Source organism: Aquarana catesbeiana, linkage group LG09 (genome assembly GCF_042186555.1).
Source record: "Aquarana catesbeiana isolate 2022-GZ linkage group LG09, ASM4218655v1, whole genome shotgun sequence".
NCBI lineage: Eukaryota > Metazoa > Chordata > Amphibia > Anura > Ranidae > Aquarana > Aquarana catesbeiana.
Window position 1 is genome coordinate 253,053,273 of NC_133332.1, and position 26,880 is coordinate 253,080,152.

A 26,880-nucleotide genomic window follows, 5' to 3' on the forward strand; every position below is an offset into this window, starting at 1 on the left:
TGTTGGACTAAATGTGCAGAGATTCCAACGCACTATAACCCTAACCCACTCGTTTCTGTAGAGATGGCTGTATGCGTAAGTGGGTGCTAAAGAGACCACCAGCTTGGGAACCCTGATGTCACCAGCACACCAAGATCTCCAAAATGGGTCTTTAATCAGCGATCAGCTTGTTCCAGCATATAGAAAAGTTTTGGGCTGCTGATTAAGGCTTTTGACCCATTTTGGAGATCTTGGTTTGCTGGGAACGTCACTCTATAAAAATAAGATTTTGCAATTCTGCCCCAAAGAAAGAACCTCATACCTTTTGAGCTTCAAGTGACACAATACTCGGGGGCCAGTTCACACTGCTGTGTGGTACAAATCGCGTGCGATGTCTATGCGATTTCAGCCATACTACCTGGCTGAAATCGCATCACATTCGGGCTAAACTTGCACAGGATCCTTTATTGGTTCACACTCATGCGATCCGTTTCATGTCCGAACTGTCAGTTTGCAATGCGATATGCAAGCTGAAGTGGGGGTATCATTAACACCCCTATTTCAGCTGGCACTTTGCATATGGGAGTGTGAACTGCCATGGGATGTGGGAACCCGCAGTAGATTTGCAGGGTTCCCACATCACACAAGTGTGAACTGGCCCTCGGGTTAACAGGCCCACTGATAAATATTTAAACTATTTTTTATTTTTTTATATTTAAAAAAAACTAGCTAATTTTTCATAAATTTGTAGTGAATGAAAAAATCTCTCTAGCTCTCGCGCTCTCTCTAGCTCTCGCGCTCTCTCTAGCTCTCGCGCTCTCTCTAGCTCTCGCGCTCTCTCTAGCTCTCGCGCTCTCTCTAGCTCTCGCGCTCTCTCTAGCTCTCGCGCTCTCTCTAGCTCTCGCGCTCTCTCTAGCTCTCGCTCTCGCTCTAGCTCTCGCTCTCGCTCTCTCTCTATTCTATTCTAATTTTCTTAAGAGAATTTATTAGCTGGCTATTTATTTCTTTAGGGAAATGTAGCTAGATTTTCTTTTCTGAGAAAAGCACTTACAAGTGTTATAGTGTGTGTGTGTGTGTGTGATTTCTTCTTTTTAGTTACACTAGTTTATACTATATAAGACACTGCATGTATCGGACTTCAATCTGCAAACACTGCCGGCTGTATTTGCTTTCCAGGTTATGAAATACTCATGACTTTGTTCCTGTTTATGGCAAATCTGCTGATCTTTCATTGAATTCGATTGCTTCTATTTTTGGGGTTTTGTTTTTCCTTGTAGAAGAGGCATAACGTTCTGTCCTTTCCTTTTTTTCTAAGGTTGTACGGCTCATTTATATTAACCGTTTACTGTGTCAGTTCAGCTCGCTGCAGGCTCTCGGGGTATTTTTTTTTACTAAAGTACAACTGTGATTAGTGAATCCTGGGGTTTACCTTGGCTCATCTGATTCTGCTTAGCTTCAAGCCACTGACCTGGAACAAACCTACAGCCAAATGATGTAAGCCCCAAATGATTGACGTTGCTGTGTATCAGTGTTTTTAACACACAAAAAAACAAACAAAACAAATGCACAGGAAAAAACTAAACCAAAACAAAACCAAACAAACAAAATGTCTGTTTTACATTCTATCTAGCAACTGCTGCATGTCCTGATGGTGACGACAGCGGAATATGATGGGGGTAAAGTGCATCAGCACAGCCACTTCTAGTCTTTGTTGTAAGAGCAATGTCTGTTTGTTTTTATTTTTTATTCTCCCCCCCCCCCCCCCCCCCAACATGAACTGTGGTGTTTTTTTTTTTTTTTTTTTTTTTTTTTTTTTTTTTTTTTTTAATCCTTTTGATGCTAGCATTAGTAAATGAGTAGGAAGGTATATCATATTCACCTGCCTTAAACTATATTTTTGTTTTGTGTTTTAGTTGGTACTTGGGCTAGGCCAAAATGATGTCGTACATTACAGGAGTCTTTTTTTTTTTTTTTTTTTCACCTGGAGGAGAGGTTTTCCCAGCTACACCCTCCTTCCTGCATGCCTAAACTAAGGGCTCATATACAGCTTAGTTCTGTTTGGTAAACTCAATTCTACCACTTGTACCTACAGGCAAGCATATAATGAGGCTTACCTGTAGGTACTGTGAATATCTCCAAAATTTGCACCCTTTAGGAGATATTCAGAGATATGCAGCCGGTGACGTTACCGGCGCATGCGCTCTGAAGGTCTGGCATACAAAATGGCGGCCCGCGTGGCTGGCACTGTATGTATGTGTTATATTTTTTTTTTTTTCTCTTGAATGAACAAAATTCAGTAATTTTGGAATAAAAATTGTTCATTTTGTAATGAAATCTGTTTTGAATGTCTGTGGTTCCATTCAAATATTGGGGCCTTTGAATGAAATTGGTTGACTCCACGATGGCACAAAAGAATGTTAGGTGGGTTTTTATTTTTTTTTAAATGTTATTTCTGTTTGACCGTTCATATGTAATTCTACTGGTGTATGGTCGGCTTTAGATTCTAAAGTTGTGTATACATTAGAATTCAAAGTAAGCCTTTTTTTTTTTTTTTTTTTTTTTTTTCGGGGAGGGGGAAAAAACTACCCCAAAACCTATGAGCTTCTTTCCAGCCTTTGCTTTCTGTACAGTAGAATGTATTGTAAAATGTGTCCTTGGCAGCTGATTGGACTTGTTTTTCTGGTTCTTCTTGGAGATGAACTCAAACCTCTACGTAGTGTTATGTACAGTAATGTGTTCGTCTTATGTGACTCAGCAGGAGCTCTCCGCCCATCAGAACAGAAGCCCGAAGACTTTATCAGATGGCCTTGCTGCATTGCATTTTCATTGTAAGTATTAAATAAGCTTTTTAGAAAAAACGCAGTGTAACTCTTTAATAGAAGGTCAATTAAGCAAGTTACTCCCAATTCATTTTTTTTTTTATTTTTTTTTTTTTAGGAGTAACTATTGACCTTCTATTAGAGTTCAACTGCATTTTTTCTAAAAACGCTTATTTAATACTTACAATGAAACCAAAAGCAAGTCCTTTATTTTTTTTCCATTTTGTATAGAGTAAGGAAGGGTTAAAACGCCTTCCTTTTTTTTTTTTTTTTTCTCCCCCCCCCCCCCCCCCCCCCCCATTGGGGAGATTTCCCTTCACATCCTCTCCCATAGCCCAGAAAGGTTATGGTGGTGACGACCGCCTAATTTGGGATTTTCTTTCACTCTTGAATAAGTAATCAGGTGAATCTCTAGTGGGGGCATAAACCGCAATAAGAAAAAAAAAATGGATTCTCCACTAACCAAAACTATTTTATGACTATTGCTTGGAAATGCTTTCAAGTACCCTTTTTTTTTCTTCCTGCTTCCTGGTCTCCCTCTCCCATGCTCTATGCTAGCAAAGCTGAGTAACAGCCACAGCCTTCGGTGCTCTGTGCTGGCATAGTTGAGTAACGTCCATGCCCCCGTTTGCTTTTGTGCTGGCATAGCTGAGTAATAGCCACACCCCGCAGTACAAGGGTCCTCATTTGCTTATATTGAACAGAAGGGGGTATGTCAACTCGGTTCTATTGCTGAGTACTGATTAGAGCGCTTTCTGTCACATACAAAACCTTTTCCCAATGTTGCTAAGGCCTATATACCAGCTCTCTGGAAGAAAGGTGACCCCCCTTCTCTCTCATCTTACCCCATAACATCTTTGATTTGCCAGGGTCAGAGTGATAATGGACATTGAGGGCTTAAATGCTGCTACTCAAATATTAATCTGCTTGGTTCTTAATCTATATTATTACTACTCCTTCCTTCTGGACCCTCCAATCTAGGAGTTTGGTTACACTAAGGTTGCATTCACACCAGATGCAGTGGGACTGTGCTGGGTGGTTATATCAGAGCAGTTCCACCACATGACCAGGTCTCTTGTGTACCCAATTTGCACCAATTCACTGATTCGCACCACTGCATTTTGGTGGTGTGTGGGCACAGTGCGCGTGCATGCACTACCTTTTTTCAGCCCACTGCAGTGCGATGCACAGCAGCCAATTGAACTTTATGAAATGTCTGTTTAATTTCAATAAAGTTGGTTTTGAAAAAAGTGCAATACAGAGTGATTCCCACTGGACTGCACACCAGCAGCAGCGGCTGGTGCAAATGGACTTTAACAGTTAATTGACTGGACACTCGGTATGGGCCGAGGTATTGAGGATGATTGGGGCGAATGAGCTGCCAACCTGGCCAATCTACCCTCTGTGTTCTCGCCTCTTTAGGCTTAACCCCTCCCATTTTCATTAGGTTACAGTACATTACCCTTTTATCAGGACGCTACCACTATATATCCCATTATGGGGCCCAAATACTCGACTACATTCTTTTAGCTATAGGTGACCATTCCTATGGCACGTGCCCAATTTCCTCTATTTAATGTTGTGCTATATGTTACCAACAACTTCTTCTTTTTCTATTCCTGTTATTACCTCTTTTGTAATCACCAATTGATAGTTTCATGGTGATATGTTCAGTGCAGCGTTATGATGATTGATATCATGTAATGTTTGTATTGTGCTGTGATATAATGAACAATTTATCAAGGCTTACACTATTTAAAAAAATAAATCAATGAAATGTCTGACCTCCCAGGGTAGCAACTTTTGCATCTTGAAAGACTTGTTTTTAGTGTTTGTACATTTTGGCTAGCAGCCTCCGCTCTATGGTGAGCACTGGGTCATACCTGTTTGTAGACTTGGAGATGTGCTCTAGCTCTGACCTTTTGATGCATGTCTCTAGAAAACCCATCACCAGGGTGACTGTAAAGATATCTAGTGGTAAAAAAAAGAGGGCAACATTATTTTCTGGTTGTTCTGGAAGAAAACCTTCTCTAGGGTTGTCTTTCTGGTTCGTTCTCCAATTGTTCCTGGTGTCAATACTTTGACATGCTGGCTTGGAAGAAGGAATGCTGATCAGAGATGTTAGAAGTGGTAATCTATGTACTTGTTCAGAGTCGGTGATTTAAATAGTTGGGGAACCATTGTGAGAAAAAGAAGTCTAGAATGGTGGCTACTATACTTTTTTCTGTAGGATCCTTTAGAGCCTATGTCAAGGATAAATAAAAAAACTTGACACCAATAGATTATCTATTGGATAGTACAGGGATATGCAATTCGTGGACCTCCAGCTGTGGCAGAACTACAAGTCCCATGAGGCATAGCAAGACAGACAGCCACAAGCATGACACCCAGAGGCAAAGGCATGATGGGACTTGTAGTTTTGCAACAGCTGGAGGTCCACTAATTGTATATCCCTGCCGTGGGCCAATGGGGCGCCATGTCCTGCCGCGGGCCAATGGGGCGCCATGTCCTTTGTTTTTGTTTTTCCTCCCACTGCCACTAAGCCTGAGACCTTGTTAGTTCCACTGGCTACAGTCCGGCTCTCCTAAAGTCTGAAGAACCGTAAAGTTACCCTTTTGCTTAGGTTTGGGGACCAATAGTTGGGAACACAATGTATTATGTTACTGTTCCTAAGTTCTTTCTAGCTGGAGATCAGGTAGGATAACGGAGCATGCCGAGGGGTTCGTTCACATTCTGGGATACACATTCCAGGTGGCTTGTGATATTCTAATGCATTCCACTATATGTATTGTTAATATTATTGTTGGTATTATTATGGCTCCTTAAATGATTATTCATTTTGTTTGCAGCATCGATACCCCAGTTTACAAACTCTCCCACAATGATTGTAATGGTTGGGCTCCCTGCACGTGGAAAGACTTACATTTCAAAAAAACTCACTCGCTACCTCAACTGGATTGGAACGCCAACCAAAGGTAAGAGGCCTCTGAAGAGGGCCCCTGCTTGTAATGTCAGTTCTGCTTTTGGCTTTTTGGCACAGCTGGTTAACAGCCACACTCGTCCGTACTCTGTGCTGGCATACCTGCTTAATGGCTACACCCCTTGGTATGGGGGGGGGGGGGGCCTCACTCTGGTATGTATTGGAAAGAAGGGAAGGGCTATGTTCAGTACGCACAGTGCTTTTGGTCTAGAACAGGATATGTAAAATTTGTGAAAATGGTGGTAATTTTGTGCCCTTACCAACAGCATGTGATCTGATCTTGGTCCACCTTTGCTCCTATCTCCCCCACATACATGTAGGCCATGCTAGTGTGTGTGTGTGTGTGTGTGTGTGTGTGTATATATATGCATTTATCTATCTATCCTAGTAGCATACCCCCTTTGATGGCCAGATTCTAGAAGTGTACCCCCAGCGGCCTCTCTGGCTGCCTAAACAGTGCGCTTCATCTGCTGTAGCAGCAGCAGATAAAGGCACGCACTAAACGTGCATAGAGTTTGAACAGGGCAGAGTGGCCGCTGGGGGTGCACTTTTAGCATCTGGCCCATCCTGCGTTAAACCAGAGTGGGGGGGGGGGGGGGGTTCAGCTGCTAAGAATTCCCCCCCCCCCCCCCAAACAGGCTGCACATGGCCTGGCATGTATGGAGGGGGAAAGGAGCAACTATTTAAAGGATAAGTTAACTTTTCAAAAAAAAAAAATTATAAATGCACTTTTTGTTTTACAGGTAAATTTTTTTTTTTTTTTTTTTTTTTTTTTGAGCTTGTAAAGCATTGCACCAGGGATCATCAGATTGCTGGTGCCATGCAGGTCTTTTGCAGATCTGTGTACCCGTTCATCGCATATGGGCAAGCAGATAGACAGGAAGAATCCATTGCCTAACTATCATGATGCTCCATGGGTGGGGGGAGAATAGAGCTGCAGCAAAAGTGATACAGGGCCCCAAAGTCGGTTTGGAAAATGTCAAGCACTTTTCTGCAGCAGAGAATAACATTTTCTGAACTGATTTTGGGGCCCCATATCTTCGGCCCACTTAATGCTGGGAACCCAAGCTTTGGATGTGTTGTAGTGCTAGATCCACTAGCATAGTTGCCAACATTGTAAAAAAAAAATGTGGGACACTTTTGTGGCTGTAGGCGGAGCTGTCCAATAATTAGGGGGCGGGTCATTCACCAGCAGGCGTGGCCTATCAAAAACAGACAAGTGCGGCGCGCGAAGCGCACCGCGCCGAAAAATGGGCGTGGTTTACGCGAAATTGTGGGTGTGGCTTAAATGGGCGTGGCTCTAGAGGGTGTGGTTAGAGTCTGAAATGAATGAGGGATGGAGAGGGGGAGAGAGGGGGAGAGAGGGGGAGAGAGGGGGAGAGAGGGGGAGAGAGGGGGGAAATGACGGGACAGCAGCCCCAGATCCTACACAATAGAAATATGTGTATTCTAGAAAGTTTAACAATCAGCAGATAAAGATACTCCAAACACCTGGTGTTAATGCTTCAATCATCCGGCACCAAGGTTGTTATGGTGTCAGGATGATTGAAGCGCATTATTTCTATTATTACATTGTAATATAAAATGAAATCATTCAACTCACCATAATGCAGAATCAGTGGGATCCCTGAGCGTGTCACCTGCCACGTCGCCTGCCACCAGCCGTCCGTCCTTGCTTCAGATGTCCGAGCAGAGTCCGTCCTTGCATCAGGTGCCCCCAGCGGAGCCCCCCCCTCACATCAGAAGTCCCCAGCGGAGCCCCCCTCACATCAGGTGCCCCCGGCGGAGCCCCCCCTCACATCAGAAGTCCCCGGCGGAGCCCCCCCTCACATCAGGAGTCCCCGGCGGAGCCCCCCCCTCACATCAGGAGTCCCCGGCGGAGCCCCCCCCTCACATCAGGAGTCCCCGGCGGAGCCCCCCCCTCACATCAGGAGTCCCCGGCGGAGCCCCCCCCTCACATCAGGAGTCCCCGGCGGAGCCCCCCCCTCACATCAGGAGTCCCCGGCGGAGCCCCCCCCCCCCCCCCCCCCCCCCCCCCCTCACATCAGGTGTCCCCCCCTCACATCAGGTGTCCCCAGTGCCCCCCCCCCCCCCTCACATCAGGTGTCCCCTGTGCCCCCCCCCCCACTCACATCAGGTGTCCCCTGTGCCCCCCCCCCCCCCCCCACTCACATCAGGTGTCCCCTGTGCCCCCCCCCCCCCCCCCACTCACATCAGGTGTCCCCTGTGCCCCCCCCCACTCACATCGTGTCCCACAGCGGTGCGCGCGCTCACCCCCCACCTAGAACCCCCGCCCCTTTCCATAACAGACTGGCGGCGGGGGGAGGCGGGGCGGGCCGAGGCGGAGCGGGGCGGGCCGAGGCGGAGCGGGGCAGGGGGTGGGCGGCGACGCAGAAGCTTCGTCTAGCCCCCCCCCCCCCAGCCGTCTTCCTGAACTCCAACAAAATGGCGGCCGGCGGAGACGATGTCTCCGCCGGCCGCCGACCTCTAGCGGCGGCGGCGGTGGCGGTTTCAAAAACCGGAACCGAATTTTTCGGGACATTTCCCGGGACGCCACAAATCCGGGAATGAAGTCCAAGTCCCGGGAATGTCCCGGGAAATTCAGGACAGTTGGCAGCTATGCACTAGGTTTGCACACCAAATTTGGGGTTCCTAGCACCAAGTGGCCCCGAGATACGGGGCCCCAAAGTCGGTTCGGAAAATGTCATTCTTTGCACCAAAAAAGTGCTTGACTCGAGTATAAGCCGAGGGGGGGCACTTTATGCACAAAAAAGTGCTGAAAAACTCTGCTTATACTCGAGTATATACGGTAAACCTTTAAGGACACTCTTAAAGGGCTGTCAGCAGCAGGGGTTAAGTGTGTGTGTGGTGTGTGGTGTTTTTTTTTTTTTTTTTTTTCTTGCACTGGAATTTTGTCCGCTGTAAATTATCGGTTGAAAACGGGGTTCTCAGCGTTGTGCCGATTAATGGCTGCCGAAAACGCCAGTGATTTTACTGTGGTGTAGGGTTTTTTTTTTTTTTTTTTTTTTTTTCAAAGGTCACGTGACTCAAAAAATGCATTCAAAACGCAACACTGCATTTTTGATGCTTTCTTGCTGCACGTTTAATCCATTTCAATGGGAAGGTGCGGTTTGCCAAAAAATGCAGCAAGCAGGATTTTTAACACCCTCTTAAACAAGGTGCCGATTTTGGCTGACAAATGATATTAGTCAAATGTAATCTAACTTATAAAAATATTCTTTTAAACTATTTTGGTTTTGGCACTGACCTTTTCATTCCAGCGTACCACTAGTGGTGTTACTGTGGTTTTTTTGTTTTTTACTTTTGTTAATAAAGAAAAAAAAAAAGTTAACTGTTACCTATACATGCAGATATGAAGTCTAGCACTGAACACCCCACCCGTAAGTAACTTTGTCTTGAGGAATGTGTACTCTGTGAACTTGTTCATTCCCTGTTTCTTCAGTTCTATTGCTTTGAGCTGTGTGGATGGTGTAAGGCTGGAATGCAGCATGTTGTGTAATTTAATATCCTGTCAGCACAGTCATGTCTGTCAGTATTGTTTTTCCTTGTTCCATCCACATGTTCTCTTTTCCCTCTTCTTCTCACATGCAGTGTTTAATGTGGGACAGTATCGTCGGGATGCCACGCAGAGCTACAACAACTACCAGTTCTTCCGTGCCGACAACCAGGAAGCCATGAAAATTCGCAAGTGAGTTAAGACCTGCCTGATGATTGTGCTCCATTAATTCCCGTTATGAAAATTTTGATTTCATAATCTGAGATTCCCCAGATGCCAATTTTGCTCAACTTGCGCGTAATGCTTATTTGCGATGGCTGGCAGGAATAAACAATTGTAAATCGCATGTTTTTTTTCACATGGGGTTAACCGGTTGGAGATTGAGTGATCTGTGTGGTTTGTTTTTTTGTTTTTTTTGTACTTGGTAATATGCCCATCAAAATAGAATGCCCAAGACTGGGTAAATAGGAGGGTGGGAAGGGGAGCTGGATATGGGAGCATGGGAATGGTAGAACCAGGGAAGTAACCACAAGTAGTTCTTCACCCTAAATTATTATAAATGGCCTACACATTTTTCTGGTTCGGCTCTTGTTTTTGTGTGTGGGTTTTTTTTTTTTTTTTTTTTTTTCTCCCCCAGCAACATAGGAAGATGAGGGTGGATGGGGTCGGGGCCAGGTAGACCCTAGTTGGGAGGTGGATCAGAAAAGGTACTAAGTGCCAGTTGACACCAGTGCGATGCCAAACGTCGCATGTGTTTCGCACTGCTGTGCAAATCACGTGTGAATTCTGTGCGATGCCAATTCGGCCATACAGATTGTATGGCTGAATTGGCAGCGCATTCAGACCAAAATCGTGCAAGACACTTTTTTTTTTTTTTTTTTTTTTTTTTTTTTTTTTTTTTAGTCCGCACCAGAATCTGATCGCATGGGTGTTCACACCCATGCAATCCGCTTCCCGTCCGTTTTGATAGTTTGCACGGCGATATGCAAACCGATATGGGGGTGTCATTAACTTTCAATTGACACCTACAGTGGTTTGCATAGGGCAGTGTGAACCACCGGTGAGTGACATGCGATGCAGGAACTCGTACTGGATTCGCACGGGCTCTCGCATCGCAGCAGTGTTTTAGTATGTGTATGTGTGTATAGATAGATAGATATCGATATAGATAGATAGATATATCGATATATAGATATATATAGATATATCGATAGATATATAGATATAGATATATATATAGATCGATAGATATATAGATATATCGATAGATATATAGATATAGATATATATCGATATATCTACTTCTAAGAGATGCGCTATGTGTATTATAGGTATGTGAAACTCTTAGGGTTTTTTCTTTTGCTTGCTTTAGGAATTCTACGTGTGTTTTTGGTCTTCTTTTTTTTTTTTTTTTTTTTTTTTTTTTTTTTTCTTCCCTGAATGCATTCTCTGCATTAAAGTGGTTGTAAACCTCCAGCATGAAAGATGAACAAAGCATTATCCCTCTGCTCTGTAGTGTGTGCTTGTCTCAATCCAAAGCACTAAGCCTCATTTCTTTTTGTGGTATTGTTCCCCTGCTTTTCATAGAAGAGATCCTGTGTAAATTCTGCACTTTGGATATAGGGGAAAGATGGCTATAGATATTCAGTCTGTTTTGATTCAAGGCATAGGATGGAACATTTTCAAAAAAGCTGCAACTTTAAAGTGTTACTAAACCCAGGAGCTTGCTTTTACTATATCTGGTCCCCCACAGCACATGAAAATGCAATTATTTTAGTAAATGTAAATTGCTAAATACTTTTCCTCATCAGCAGTATATAGCAGTCTTGCTATATATCACTGGCTGGCCAAGCAATGGATAAAACTTGTAGGAGGAGTTTCCATTCTCCTCTGACTGTCCTATGAGGCTGCAGGACCCCTGACCCTCTGGAAAGTGCTGATTGGCTCTGTGCCGGTCACATGCACCCACCCAAAAAAAAACAAAACAAAAAACTCTAGCAATACACACCAAATTGAGCAGAGTGCCCACAAGGCTCTGTACTAGTGGGAGATGGATTGGGGACAGTGGAAGGGGAGGATCAGAATAGACTGGATCAAACAGCCTTTTTACACAATGCAGAGGGTTAACCGCTTTTAGGTTACACAGTGAATATAACAAGCATGCTTTACTGCATATACAAAACAAAAACAAAATCCCAAGCTCAACTTACCGACCAACTTGCAACCAACCAAATTGGCATAACAGTATGCCTTAAAATCAGGGTTTTAGTTTGCACACATTTTGCAAATACATACTTAAGCTACAGAGCCCCCTCAAGGGCACCCATTTGTTAAGAAATTGGGATCAAACACAATGCAAAGGATTAACCCCTTACACAATAAGTATAACAAGCATGCTTTACTGCATATACAGACTGATTTTTACTGTTGTGGGTTTAGTAACACTAAGTCACATAGATCGAAACTGGTGCCATTGAAATGGGCTGCGATTTGTCATGCAACTGAAGTCACACAAGTGTGAACTGAGCCTGAATGAGAAAACTACAAGTACTAAAGGCCTTTGCGGCTGTCAGCTTGTAGTTCTCAAAGACCTCATTACTTACCTGGCAGGGGAGATACCATGATCACGAAGGTGGTTCTCCCACGGCGAGGCTCGGCCATTGTACTCAATTGCCAGACAATTGTTCCTAATTTTTATGAACAGTCTACTGACTGGAATGGTACCAGCTGATTGGAGGTAAGCCAGTGTGGCACCAATATTTAAAAAGGGCCAAGATGCATCCCTGGGAATTGCAGACCAGTTGGCCGAACCTCAATAGTATGTAAACTTTTGGAGGGGATAAAGGACTACATACAAGATTTTAGTAATGAGAATGGTATCATTAGCAGTAATCTGCATGGATTCATGAAGAATCGTTTTTGCCAACCCAATCTATTAACCTTCTATGAGGAGGTGAGTTGCCATCTAGATAAAGGAAGGCCCGTAGATGTGGTGTATCTGGATTTTGCAAAAGCATTTGACACAGTTCCCCATAAATGTTTATTGTACAGAATAAGGTCCGTTGGCATGGACCATAGGGTGAGTACATGGATTGAAAACTGGCTACAAAGGCGAAATCAGAGGGTGGTGATAAATGGGGAGTACTTGGAATGGTCAGGGGTGGGTAGTGGGGTCCCCCAGGGTTCTGTGCTGGGACCAATCCTATTTAATTTGTTCATAAACGACCTGGAGGATGGGATAAACAGTTCAATCTCTGTATTTGCAGACGATACTAAGCTAAGCAGGGCAATAACTTCTCCGCAGGATGTGGAAACCTTGCACGACGATCTGACCAAATTAATGGGGTGGGCAACTACATGATGAATGAGGTTTAATGTAGAAAAAAATTTATTTGGGTGGCAAAAATATGAATGCAATCTACTCACTAGAGGGAGAACCTCTGGGGGAATCTAGGATGGAAAAGGACCTGGGACCTAGTAGTAGATAGGCTCAGCAATGGCATGCAATGCCAAGCTGCTGCAAGCTAAGCAAACAGAATATTGGCATGTATTAAAAAGGGGATCAACTCAAGAGATAAAATGATTCTCCTGCTCTACAAGACTCTGGTCCAGCCGCACCTGGAGTATGCTGTCCAGTTCTGGGCACCAGTCCTCAGGAAGGATGAGCTGGAAATGGAGCGAGTACAAAGAAGGGCAACAAAGCTAATAAAGGGTCCGGAGGATCTTAGTTATGAGGAAAGGTTGCGAGCACTGAACTTATTCTCTCTGGAGAAGAGACGCTTGAGAGGGGATATGATTTCAATTTACAAATACCGTACTGGTGACCCCACAATAGGGATAAAACTTTTCAGCGAAAGCGAATTTAATCGGGAACATGGTCATTCACTAAAATTAGAAGAAAAGAGGTTTAACCTTAAAATACGTAGAGGGCTCTTTACTGTAAGAGAGGTTAGGATGTGGAACTCTCTCTAACACAGGCGGTGGTCTCAGTGGGGAGCATCGATAGTTTAAAAAAAAAACTATTAGATAAGCACCTAATAGTAAGATAAGTGACCACAACATACAGCAATATACAATGTAATGCTGACCTATAATCACAGGTTGGACTAGATGGCCGTGTGTGGTGTCCCCCCCCCAACCTCGCCTACTGTGTACCTATATAACCTACCAGGGCACTGTTGAGCACTCTAGGTTGTCTGTTGAGATTCCTGTCGTTGTATAACTACCTGTCAGTATCGGAGGTACGGGCAGACAGATACAATTCTGCAGGTCAGTGGCTTTACACCCATGACCCTGGGTCCCATGCTTAGTTTACAGGTGTATATGTGTGTATGTGTGTATATGTATATATATATATATATATATATATATATATATATATATATATATATATATATATATATATATATATATATATATATATATATATATATATATATATATATATATATATATATAAAAATATATATATATATATATAAATATATATATATAAATATATAAAATTTTTTTCTACCTGTGCATTTAGTATTTTGTAAAGGCGAACTTCTTCTTTAACCTTTTTAAATAATCTTTATAGATTCCCTTTACTAAACAAATGTCTTTGTCTTGCAGGCAGTGTGCACTCCATGCCCTGAAAGATGTCCACACCTACCTCTCACGGGAGGAGGGACACGTTGCTGTAAGTTTAAAATATCTCAAATCTCAACTTCTACTGATTTTGCCATTTTCCTTCGCTGCGGGAAAATGACAGCCGTGTGTGTGTGCGCCTATTTTCTAACAGACGTTACAAATGTACAGCAGATTTTTAGAAAAAAAAAAAGCCTTTTAAATCTAAAATGAAAAGCGGCGCATTATGTAAACGGCAGGTTCCTGGGGCTCCAGTGTCTGAGCAGAATTAATGTATGCGCGCCCTCCCCATCTTCCATGTCGTGCTGATTAGAAGAAAGCGCTTTTGTTACCAGGACCGGCAGAGAACAGCCGAAAGCCCCAAGCATTCGCTAGTAACTAATAGATTTTGCTGTTGCATTCAGGTTTTCAGAGGGCGTTGAATCAAATCTCCTGTAATAATCCAGCTGCTTGGAGAAGGTGTTTTGTCTAACCTAATTATTTTTCATGCCATAAAGCAGTCAGAGCTGGATTTACTGTTAGTTTTGAGTCTGTAGGCTGCGGAGGTAAAGAAGCCAGTTGTCTGGAACACTTGAGTGTGCCCGGCTGATTGTATGGAAGCCAATCCTAATTTACAAAAGGGCGATAATTCCACAAAGTGAAAGTCCCAAGTGCCTTTAATTGTCTGTAATGCCAATTGCCATCCACGAGGTCCCAGCTAAATCCAACATGGATACATTTTTGATTGTAGTTTCCGAGTCCATTCAAGTCCTTCCATTTTATTTATTTTTTTTTTTTTTTACCTAAGCCCTAATGAAGGGAGAGTTTTGTTGCCCTCAAAGTGACGGTTTTATGTGAATGTTTTCATATTCCAAACAAAGGCACTTTGAACGCTACACATGAGTGCCAAACCACGTGAGAGTCCCGAGTGCCTTTAGCTTGTAATGCTAACATGTTACAGGCATTGGTGGCCGCTCCATTAGGGGCACAGGGGGGCTGCCCCCTAATCCATGCGCCTGTCCCTAATCTACATGCAGGGTGCTGGATGCGTGGGTTTTCAATGGGGTTTTTATTTAGAAGCACATGATTAGAGCATGAGGCTTTAATTGGCTTCAAAATAAGGGTGGGCTTGGGGCGCACTGTGCCCCGAGCCCACCCAGTTGTGGCATTAGCAAATTTAATATTCGCTAATGTCTTCCTGCTTCTCCTCCCTGGCCAATCAGGAAGTGGGTCCTGAGACCCAATTGGACTGGTTTCAGATTGTAGCAAAGCAACAGTCTCTCAAAAACCCACTCATTACCTCCAAGGTATGCAGAATACCATCTCTGACCACACAACACATCGAACCTTGAAGCAGATGGGCTACAGCAGCAGATCACACCGGGTGCCACTCCTGTCGGCTAAGAATGGGAAACTGAGGCTACAAGTCGCACAGGATCACCAAAAATTGGACAGTAGAAGATTGGAAAAACGTTGCCTGGTCTGAGGAGTCTTGATTTCCGCTGCGAAATTCAGATGGCCGGGTCAGAATTTTGCGTTCACATGAAAGCATGGATCCATCATGCCTTGTATCGCCAGTTCAGGCTGGTGGTGGTGTAATGGTGTGGAAGTATTTTCTTGGCACACTTTGGGCCCTTTAGTACCAATTGAGCATCCTTTAAACACCACGGCCTACCTGAGTATTGAACGGGAGATTGGCATCATGGATGTGCAGCTGACAAATCTGCAGCAAATGCGTAATGTTATGTCAATGAGGACCAAAATCTCTGAGGAGTGTTTCCAACACCTTGTTGAATTTATGCCACAAAGAATGAAGGCAGTCTGGAGGCAAAACCCGGTACTAGCATGGTGTACCTAATAATAAAGTGGCTGGTGAGTGTATATTGGATTAAAAACGGCCAACATGTTACAGAAGTAATCACTCCCATCCCCCCGCCCTTTATCGGGACTCCAATGAATGGCCTCAAAGGAAACTAGAACTAAATGGGTCTATTGTATGTCTAATCTTGAATTTATAACTATTGTGACAATGTATCAGCACCAATCCTAGTTCCCATCCAGACTGAGGTATGCACCAGATAAGACATAAAGCCATTTGACTATTTTCCTTTTTTGCATCCGTTGAAGTCATTTCATTTCTTTAAGCCCTGTTGATGGGGTGACTTGCCCCCAAAACGTGTTGGCTGTTTATCTGACGGTATTACAAACCATTTAAAGGCTATTGGACATTTTGAGCGGACTTTACCGATACCAGAAAAGGAACAGTGTATAATTTATCAAAATTTATTTTATTCTATATTACAAAAATAACAATACAGAATAAAAACAAGGTTTTATAGCTCTCATTGGTATAACCACACATTGTATATGTATAGAGTCCCTATACATAGGGACGTCGACGTTTCGCTTTGTGCTTCCTCAGGACCATTTTTTCCTTGACTACAAGCAGAGGGATTCTGTATAGAGGAGAGGGAAAAATCTTTCATAAAAAAATGCAGCCAGATATCTTCAAATGATTAGAGTCCCCATAGATATGGGGAACTGTGTGTATATGAAGTGCCACTCAGATATCAGAGAGCCCTTGTAGAGTGCGGCATGCCAGGTGCCAACCAGATCAATGAGACACATCCCTAGATCAATTAGGACAATAATTCACAGTACCCCATTCTAAGGAGGACCGAATGAAATCAGCATCCAAAGGAAGGTAAAGGACAATTAATGCAATCATAACCATATCAATATAGTACTCACTGGATGAAGGGTATCCCCAAAATCACTACCTGATTTTTGTCCCGTGGTAGTGATTTTAGGGATACCCTTTATCTAGTGAGTACTATATTGATATGGTTATGATTGCATTAACCGTCCTTTTTATATTCTTTTGGCTGCTGATTTCATTCTGTCCTCCTAAAATGGGGTACTGTGAATTATTGGCCTGATTGATCTAGGGATGTGTCTCATTGATCTGGTTGGCACCTGGCATGCCGCACTCTACAAGGGCTCCCTCTGATATGTAAGTGGCACTTCATATACACTGTTCCCCATATCTATGGGGACTCAAAAAATGTAGCCAGATATCATATAATTTTAATCTGTTTTGTGAAATTTCCCTCTCCTCTATACAGAATCCCTCTGCTTGTAGTCAAGGAAAAAGGGTCCTGAGGAAGCACAAAGCGAAACGTCAACCTCTCTGACTCAGCAGTATTAGGGACTCTATACATATGTACAACGTGTGGTTCTACCAATGAGAGCTATACATTTCTTGTTTTTTATTCTGTATTGTTTTTTTTTTTTTGTAATGTATAATCAGTTTTCATAATTATACAGTGTTCCTTTTTCTGGTACCGGTAAAGTCCACTCAAAATGTCTAATATCCTTTTTAAACTGTTATCATATGGATGTGGTACCCCCTTAGCTATTTCTCTATAAAGGTATTACAAACCATTAAAAGACCCTTTTGGACTCCTATTTGTTGGCTCCCAATTATATACTGGAGTCAATTCTGGGTATCCATTGAGGAAGGCCGATGTCTTGGGGAGCTGCCTTGCCATACTTAGTGAGCTTGTGAGGTTTTTTGTGTGTTTGTACCATTGAAATCCCAGCTCAGAATTTTCTGTCTGGAGCGATCGGGGAGAACCCACCCCCCGCTGCAGTTTGGATTATGTTTTATAGGGTTTTTTGCTGCCTTCTGGATCAACTGTATCTATAGGATTCTTTTCTATGGACGTTTTCTGTTAATGAATTCTTAATATTAGTTGAACTAGATGAACATATCTTTGGTGTTTTTCTCCAACGTAACAAATGGATAATGACCATATAATTGTCCTCCATAGTTAACAGTGTATGTGTGTGATGTTTTCAATGCTTTTTCATTGATTAGTTTTTGTGTCTTAGGTATTTGATGCCACCAATACCACTAGAGAGAGGCGGTCCGTGATATTGCAGTTTGCCAAGGAACGTGGTTACAAGGTAAAGCCTGCCTGAATTATCGCAAGCAAATTTAATGCCATTTTCACCTTTGAGGGATCCCACCCCTATAAAGAAACGGAAACTAACTTTACCAGGCTTGTGTAGACAGGCAGTCTTCAGATTGGTCTAGTCTAAATTGGTCATCCATGCATCAACCGAGGATAGAGGTGCTTTGGATCCATTTACGCACCACTGCTCTAGCTAGTGGGGAGGCACGGGAATATATATTATAATCAAGAGCCCTAAATGCATGTAGAGGGGTGTTGGCGAAGGAAGCAGTATTAAATCCAAAATTGAATGCAGCTTACCAACTATTAGATGTTTCATTCATTTTTTTTTTTTTTTTCCCCCTTTGGTTTTCACCTGGTGATCTGGCCAGTAACTCTGCTTCTGTATTAGTGCCTCCACTCTGGATGAAGTAACACGGGGGGCCCCTTTAGGTCAGCAGCATTGTCCATCTGGGGTGAGGGGAGTGTTAGATGAACAAACTAAAAAATTGAAGCCAAACTCCACCTTACGCTTTAAAATCGGTTTCAGAAAATATTTTTTTTTCCTTTTGGGATAAAGGTTTTACATCCAATCTGATCATTTTAAGATGTCAGTGTTTAAATGGTTTCCACATCTCTCTGCTACATCTGCAGGATAGCAGTGTTAATTTAGTCGATCAAAACCTTTTCGTCAGCGGCCTTTTTACAGTGACAAACTATGATGCAAATCAATGAAAATATGAGGGAGGGACGTTTACCTTTGGGAACGTCTTGTTTCCACGGAGTTCCATCTGTGTAGAGCCCGTCGGTGCTTCCTCTCCCAGCAAGCAAGTGACTCGAGTCTGTAGTGTGCTCCGCGGCAGTTGGCAGGCTGTGCAGTCAGCATTACAGGACTGAGTCCTCAGACGACCATCCAGAGCAGCATTGTGCTTAACAGACATTAGTTCCACTCACGACAACCGTCTAGAGCAGAGAGCACTGTGAGTGTTTACATTACAATTGCAGGCCTGAGGCCTTCCTTCTGACCAGTCTGTCAAGAGCACTGTATAATTTACAGGCCTCCTTTGACCAGTGACCACCAGCATACAGAGCACTGTGCATTACAGGCCTCCTCAGACCCCCGTCCAGAGCACTGTGTGCATTACAGGCCTCCTCAGACCCCCGTCCAGAGCACTGTGTGCATTACAGGCCTCCTCAGACCCCCGTCCAGAGCACTGTGTGCATTACAGGCCTCCTCAGACCCCTGTCCAGAGCACTGTGTGCATTACAGGCCTCCTCAGACCCCCCCCCCCAGTCCAGAGCACTGTGTGCATTACAGGCCTCCTCAGACCCCCCCCCCCCCCCCCAGTTCAGAGCACTGTGTGCATTACAGGCCTCCTCAGACCCCCCCCCCAGTCCAGAGCACTGTGTGCATTACAGGCCTCCTCAGACCCCCCCCCCCCAGTCCAGAGCACTGTGTGCATTACAGGCCTCCTCAGACCCCAGTCCAGAGCACTGTGTGCATTACAGGCCTCCTCAGACCCCAGTCCAGAGCACTGTGTGCATTACAGGCCTCCTCAGACCCCAGTCCAGAGCACTGTGTGCATTACAGGCCTCCTCAGACCCCAGTCCAGAGCACTGTGTGCATTACAGGCCTCCTCAGACCCCAGTCCAGAGCACTGTGTGCATTACAGGCCTCCTCAGACCCCAGTCCAGAGCACTGTGTGCATTACAGGCCTCCTCAGACCCCCCAGAGCTGTTAAAACTGTGGCTGGGAGTTTGTCAAACCTTAATACCATAAATAACATATTAGATTTGTTTCACTCCAGGAGTATATGAGTTTGGAAATTCTAGAGAAATGCTTGGAGGAAGTCTACTTCCATCTTAAGTTTTACCTCTGGTAAGCCTATAGGTAGTGTAAATATCTCCTAAACATGCACGGTTTAGGAGATATTTACTGTCCTAGCAGCCAGTTGCGTCACTGGCACATGCACTCCGAAGGAACGGCCGTGCGTGCCGGTTCTTCAGAGCAGTGTGCCGTGACCGGCGGCTCCCGCGCTCATGCACAGGAGTGACCTCATCGTGGCTCCAGCCAGTCGCAGAGCCGGAGCAGTGAACTCGGAAGTAAGGCCAGCTATTGATGGGTGCCGTCGCCAGCGATGACACTGCATCACTGGAAGGCTTTGTTTTCAGGTAAGTTTCACATAATGTGCTAGTATGCAATGCATACTAGCACATTATGCTTTTATCTTGCAGGTAAGCCAAAAAAAGTGCGGCGGTTTACAACCGCTTTAAATAATGCATTACAATTTTAAACCCGATTTTAGACAACTAAATAAAACTAAAACAATTGCAGATTGAGAAAAATGCGACTAATCCTAAAATGTTATTTTAGTTAAGACTAAAACTGAATCGAAATTTGCTGCCAAAATTAACACTGCAGGACGGCTTATAGGGCGTACACACGGTCGGACTTTGTTCGGACATTCCGACAACAAAATCCATGGATTTTTTCCGACGGATGTTGGCTCAAACTTGTCTTGCATACACACGGTCACACAAAGTTGTCGGAAAATCCGATCATTCTGAACGTGGTGACGTAAAACACGTACGTCTGGACTATAAACGGGGCAGTGGCCAATAGCTTTCATCTCTTTATTTATTCTGAGCATGCGTGGCACTTTGTCCGTCGGATTTGTGTACACACGATCGGAATTTCCAACAACGGATTTTGTTGTCGGAAAATTTTATCTCCTGCTCTCCAACTTTGTGTGTCGGAAAATCCGATGGAAAATGTCCGATGGAGCCCACACACGGTCGGAATTTCCGACAACACGCTCCGATCAGACATTTTCCATCGGAAAATCCGACCGTGTGTACGGGGCATTACTCTGTTGAAACACTAAGCCAGATCACCAGGTGAAAATAGAATCGCCTTAAAAAGGACTAATGCAGCCATCGCATCTACGAGTTGGTAAGCTGCAATATAATGCCTTGGTTAAATACTGCTTTAAAATTTTTAAGGCAACACTGTCCCACTAGCAGACTAACTTTGGGGATCTCTATAATGAAGTGGAGATCCTTTATTTAGAGCCACACTTTGTACAACCTAGATTATCTTCTCTTAATCCAATTTTATATAAACTTTGGTGTTTTGATATGGCCTATGGATAATAAATAGCTGGGATAGTCTGAGTGGCTGAAAGAGAAACCTGTATTAGATCCTGACAGCTATCAGCCATCGTTGGGTATGTCCCAAGATCAAGTTCCCAACCCTGTCTGCATCTCGATGGAAATCCAGTTAATGCATTTAGTCAATAAATGGGGATATAACACCCTTTGTATTGTATTACCTAGACCAGGGATACGCAATTAGCGGGCCTCCAGCTGTTGCAGAACTACTACTAGAAGTCCCATGAGGCAAAACAAGACTCTGACAGCCACAAGCATGACACCCAGAGGCAGAGGCATGATGAGACTTGTAGTTTTTACAACAGCTGGAGGTCTGCTAATTGCATATCCCTGACCTAGGCTATCACTCGTTCAATGGGTTGCTTTAAAGTGTTGTAAACCCTTGCCTATACCCAGTGATGTGACTCGCGTAATACAGATTAAACAAATTCTCCTACATAAGTTCTACATGTTTATCTGCAGCCCTCTCCCCTCTAAATTCTTTTAAAACACACAAATCAAAGGCTATTTCTCAGCAGCAGAAGGCAGGGGGTGAGGATCTAACATCACACACTGCACAGCTGGAGCACAGAGCTCAGGGAAACATGAATGGAAGAAACATGAATGGACCCTCACCTGTACAGAGTCTCATAGGGAAACATGCACAGCCTAGGTTCTTTGGATTGAGGCTAGTACACACTGTTGAAGGACATGCTTTTTTTCAAAATAAAATAACCATCCCTAATATAATTCTATCAAATGAATACACGATGAAGGCCTGCTTCTGCAATTGGAGCCTTGTTCAGGATGTCCCCCTGAGCTCTTGCTAGGGAAACTTGCGTTTTTGTTACCTGGAGTTCAACTTTAAAGCCTCATGTACACTGCTGCTGGTAAACTGACATTTAGGAGCAGTTGGGCGTTTTTTTTTCTTTTTTTTTTTTCTCTCTCTCCTAGCTGCCCCCCTGAACTCTCCTGTTATCTTAAGGTCATGTATACAGGGTAGTTTATAGTCATTTCTAAGCAGATGAAAGCAAACAAATGGGTTCAGGACGGATGTTCAGAGGCATTTGAAATGCCAAATGCCTGTAACAGCCTGTAAACGCTGTAACTTGCGTTTAGCAGCATTTCGTTTACAGACGTTTTTCATAAAAAAAAAAAAAATAAATAAAAAACACCTCTTAGATGCAAACGCAGCATAATTGGGGCTAAACAGGTGTTTTTGAGACGCCGGTTTCTAGCTGTCAAGTTAAATCGTTCAGGAGAGGTTAAACATCCCCATGTAAATGAAACCTAATACTTCAAGGAGCATTTGCTCCTGTATAATGCATGAAAGGGGTTGTGAACCCTGGTGTTTTCACCCCCCCACCGGAGAGTGCGTCTCCTAGGGGGTTACCTGATGCGAGAAGGAGCCGCGAGAGCCCCCGAGGGACCCCAGAAGACTGTGTTCGGGGCCACTCTGCGCAAAACGAGCTGCACTGTTAAAAACAAAAAAAAAAAAAAACTTTAATAAATATAACACCCAATGGATTAATTAGACAGGTGTGCCTGGGAGGCACAGAGGGACACATAGCAAGTGCGCAATGACTGTGTGTCGTCCCCCCCCCCCCCCCCCCCACCAAATCCAGCGATCAAGATATACAAAAAGATGGCAACCACCCCAAATACATTAGCAAAGCCTAATCCAAAATGTGAAGCTCTGCTCTAAGTAATGACCAGTTATTGCCAATCAATAGGTCCATAGCCATTATGTAAATATTGCTCTGGTCCATAGGCGGTGTATAGGTATGCGAGTTGAACTGGTTTAAATAACTCTTCAGTTCAAATTTTAGAATGGTAAAGTCAGAATTTCATGGAAATTCTGACAGTCATGTTAAACTTCTAGCAGGTTTCAGGAAGCTTCTGCACTACTTCAGACTTGTTAAAAGCCTGCTGAAGCCTGTTAGCAGCTGGTCTAAAGTGGCCGTCCCAAGATCTTAGTTTAACATTCTCATACTGGATCTGACTTGCACTTTGAATGTTTCAACAAAGCCAGCTGAAAGTTTATACAAGGTGAAGCCCATGGGCCTAAGGGCTCATTCACACTTGCTTTGTTCTCTTAAAAGCAATCTGCATTTGGATCACACTTCAGAAAGCATTTGAAAGGCAGTGAGTTGTCGTATTGCCTCCTCAGTGCCTGCTTTAACCTCTTGAACTCTGTACTTGAACTTGCAGAGCGGCCCATTCACCTGAATTGGGCACACTCGGATGGTAGTTCGCCAACCAAGCCATACCCTATATAAAGCCATAGTGACAGCAGTGCACACAATGGTCAGTAAGTAGGCCTATATGCTACTGCCTCTGTTAAAGTGAACTTTAATCAGAAAATGAAAGCGGTTCTAAAGGCAGCAGGTTTTTAATCTTGGTGATTGTAAAGTCTGATGCACAGAGCAGCCCGGATCCTCCTCCTTCTCGGGTTCCACTTTGGCTCTCCTGGCGAGTGCCCCCACAGCAAGCAGCTTGCTATGGGGGCACCCGAGCTGAGTCTTTCCATTCAGACATAGAGCACCCATTCGGCACCGCCCCCTCTCTCCTGATTGTCAATGGCACCGCTTCTGTGTCACTGGAGAGTGTCGGATGGCTGAAGCACTCGTGGAGTGCTGGGGCGGCTGCTGTACATAGAATACATGAAGATAAAAAAAAAAACTGTGGATCAGCCCAACCCCCAATACTTACCTGAGCCCTATCTCTATCCAGCGATGTTGCACGAGACTCTGCTGTCCAGGACTCTCTCTCTCCTGACTGGCTGAGACACACAAGCGGGCGCTATTGGCTCCCACTGCTGTCAGTCAATGTGAGAGAAGGGGCGCGGCCGAGCTGCAGCTGTGTCTGGACACAGGGAGCTGCAGCTAAGCTCGGGTGCTTCCATAGTAAGCTGCTTGCTGTGGGGGGGCACTTTGCAGGAGAGAGGGACCAGAGAAGGGGAGGATCTGGGCTGCTCTGTGCAAAATTATTACACAGAAGGTAAGTATAACATGTTATGTTTAAACAAAAAAAGAAGCAAATTTAAAGCTGTTGTATACCCGCAGAAAAAAACAAACCTGTAAGGCATAATGAGCTAGTATGCACCGTATACTAGCTCATTATGAAGCGCTGGCATCACCTTCCGGTCATCGCTGAGGGAGCGAACCTATTACCTCAGCGGTTCTTCCAGGTTCGCAGCTCCGGCGCTGTGAGTGAACAGAGCCGCGATGATGTCACTTTCTTTCTGGCAGGATCTGCTGGACCTTCAGAGCGCATGCGCCGCTGAAGTCAGCGGCTGCATGCAAGGTGAATATCTCCTAAACCGTTTAAGAGATTTATTTTACCTACAGGTGTAAGCTTTATTCTAGGCTTACCTGTAGGCAAGAATGTGAAAGTAGGGCATACAACCACTTTAAGTCCTGCTAAACCACTTCAGGCTACTCCCCTTTTGCAGGCATATCTCTGTAAAACATTAAAAATAGTCGCCTATACTGTTTAAAAGCTAGTAATACCCTGCTCTGCACATGCTCAGTTGCTCTCTATTTTTAGGCACTGTGCCAAAAATGTATGGGCTGATTTGCTAACAGCCTAAAGATTTACTGCTATTCAGGGACTTTGGGCTTCAGTAAAATGGCAGCCTCCTGTAAGAAGAAACGGGAGATATGCAGGAGGCAATTTACAGCTCACGCTAATTTTGGTGGCATAATTATTCATGTGGATTGCATGTTTCTTACTAAAAAAAAAAAAACATTATTTTTGTCAAGTTATGGGTAAAATTCTGCATTAAATCAAAGGCCCCTTACCCCAAGTTGTATTTATTTAATTTTCATCTCTCTATTTTAAGGTGTTCTTCATAGAGTCAATCTGTGATGACCCAGATATCATTGCCGAAAACATCACCGTAAGTTACTAAGCCGGGAAAATGGGTGTTCATGCTGCTAGAAGTCTATGATCGGCTATCAACTGTATCTTTGTTCTCTAGCAAGTGAAGCTGTCCAGCCCTGACTACACAGGCTGTGATCGGGAAAAGGTGTTGGAGGACTTCCTGAAGAGGATCGACTGTTATCAAATGAATTATGAGCCATTGCATGATGACCTGGACAGGTATGTCCAAAGGAGACCTCCTGTAATGCTTCTGAGGTTAAAATTACATTGATGCAAATGATTGCCCGTGTGAAAGATTGAAATCCTAAATCTGAGCTTGTAGAATGCAAATTCTTGTTGAATTGCCTTCACTGGATTGGCCTAAAAAAAGTGTGTGTGTGTGTGTCTATATTATTCTATATCTATTTCTCCTATCCCTCTGATTACAACAATTTAGTGTTATAAATCAATTGTCAGGGGCATCAAGGGGTCCCTTTTTTTTTTTTTTTTTTTTTTTGTTTTAAAATTTTATTTGGGGGTTTAAAGCTCATAATGTTGCTGTCGGTTTGGGAAATGTTCTTCTTTTTGGGATGAAATCTCACCAGTGCAGCATTTTCCAGTAACTAGGGATGAACTCAGGCGTTTTTGACCCCACCACAGATGATTAGATCATTACTGGTGACCGATTCCAGGTGGGCTTGGCCACATGGGTTCGGAAGAGCATCTGAGCCAACCAAAATCCTCTACTATTTGTTCTTGTGTTCAAGTGATGTATCCGACATAATAGAAAGTAAGGCAATCTAATTTGACACTTGACAGAGCATTTAAAACACCAAAACAGAGTTTTTTTTCTAGATTTGGGCTTTAAAAGGGCATGTCAGCACTGAAACTGCCAGTTGATGGCGCAGTCACCTGAAAGTTGGCTGGTAATTGGCTTCACTGTTTCTGGCTATCAGGTGAAACCTGTGCTTTAACTACTTCAATACTGGGCACTTACACCCATTTCCTGCCCAAGCCAATTTTTTTCAGCTTTCAAGTTTAAAGCGGGGTTCCACCCAAATTTTGAACAATATCTGTATGTATTCTCTTCCTTGCCTAGATGCTGACATGCCGTTTAAAAAAATTTAAATCGCCGTATTTACCTTTTTATTTTTCTATTCTTCTTTGCACTTCCTGGTTCTCCTCCCGTGGGAGTAGGCGTGTTTCTAGCCTCTCCCAGACTCCTGGGAGCTAGTCTCAGGCTTCTCAGGATGCCACTGAGCGTGTGCGGGAACGAGCGGTGAATGCTGGGAGCACAGCCTTCACCACATCCAGGAAATAAATGCTTGTGGGCTTCAAATGCCCACAATGAAGATGGAAACCGCCTGCAGTGAATAATATAAGTTATTCTTTCCAACGAAATCTGACACAGGCGGACATATTACACACAATATGTGAGTATGTAATGCTGAGAAGAAAAGTTTGTGAATGAACGCAAAAGAAAAACGATAGATAGGTGGACCCCCGCTTTAAATGACAATTGCGCGGTCATGATACACTGTACCCAAACAGAAATTTCAAAATTTTTGTTCCTACAAATAGATACATTTCTTTTGGTGGTATTTGATCGCCTCTGCTTTTTTTTGGGGGGAAAAAAAAAATTATCTTTGTTTGTTATAAAATTTTGTAAAGGGTTTTTTTTTTTCTCCTTCACCGATGGGCACTGATACATGGCATTGATAGGCATCACTGATGGCACCGGCAGGCATTGGGTTGGGCACCGATTGGCATTTCCCTGGTGGTCTAGGGTAGGGTGGCTATTCCTGGTGGTCCTGGGTGGGCATCCAAGGGAGGGCTGCAATGATAATTGATCAACAATCAGCACAGACCCCCCTTATCAGGAGAGCAGCCGATCTGCTTTCCTCGCGTCTGTCAGACGCGAGTGAGGAAAAAGACGATCAACGGCTCTTCCTGTTTACATCGTGATTAGACACGGCTGATCACATGGTAAAGAGCCAGACTGACACA

The 26,880-nt window shown here is 43.9% G+C and overlaps 1 protein-coding gene across 3 annotated transcripts in view; it reads left to right on the forward strand.

The window, feature by feature from the left end:
- PFKFB1 (6-phosphofructo-2-kinase/fructose-2,6-biphosphatase 1) overlaps positions 1–26,880 on the forward strand; it is an 89,656-nt gene that overhangs the window by 31,340 nt on the left and 31,436 nt on the right. For all 3 annotated transcript variants that reach the window (XM_073600203.1, XM_073600202.1, XM_073600200.1), the window contains exons 2-7: positions 5,648–5,773; positions 9,391–9,487; positions 13,910–13,976; positions 17,798–17,872; positions 24,854–24,910; positions 24,992–25,113. In XM_073600203.1, the coding sequence (XP_073456304.1) occupies positions 5,648–5,773; positions 9,391–9,487; positions 13,910–13,976; positions 17,798–17,872; positions 24,854–24,910; positions 24,992–25,113 (544 nt within the window). The remainder of the gene's footprint in view (positions 1–5,647; positions 5,774–9,390; positions 9,488–13,909; positions 13,977–17,797; positions 17,873–24,853; positions 24,911–24,991; positions 25,114–26,880) is intronic.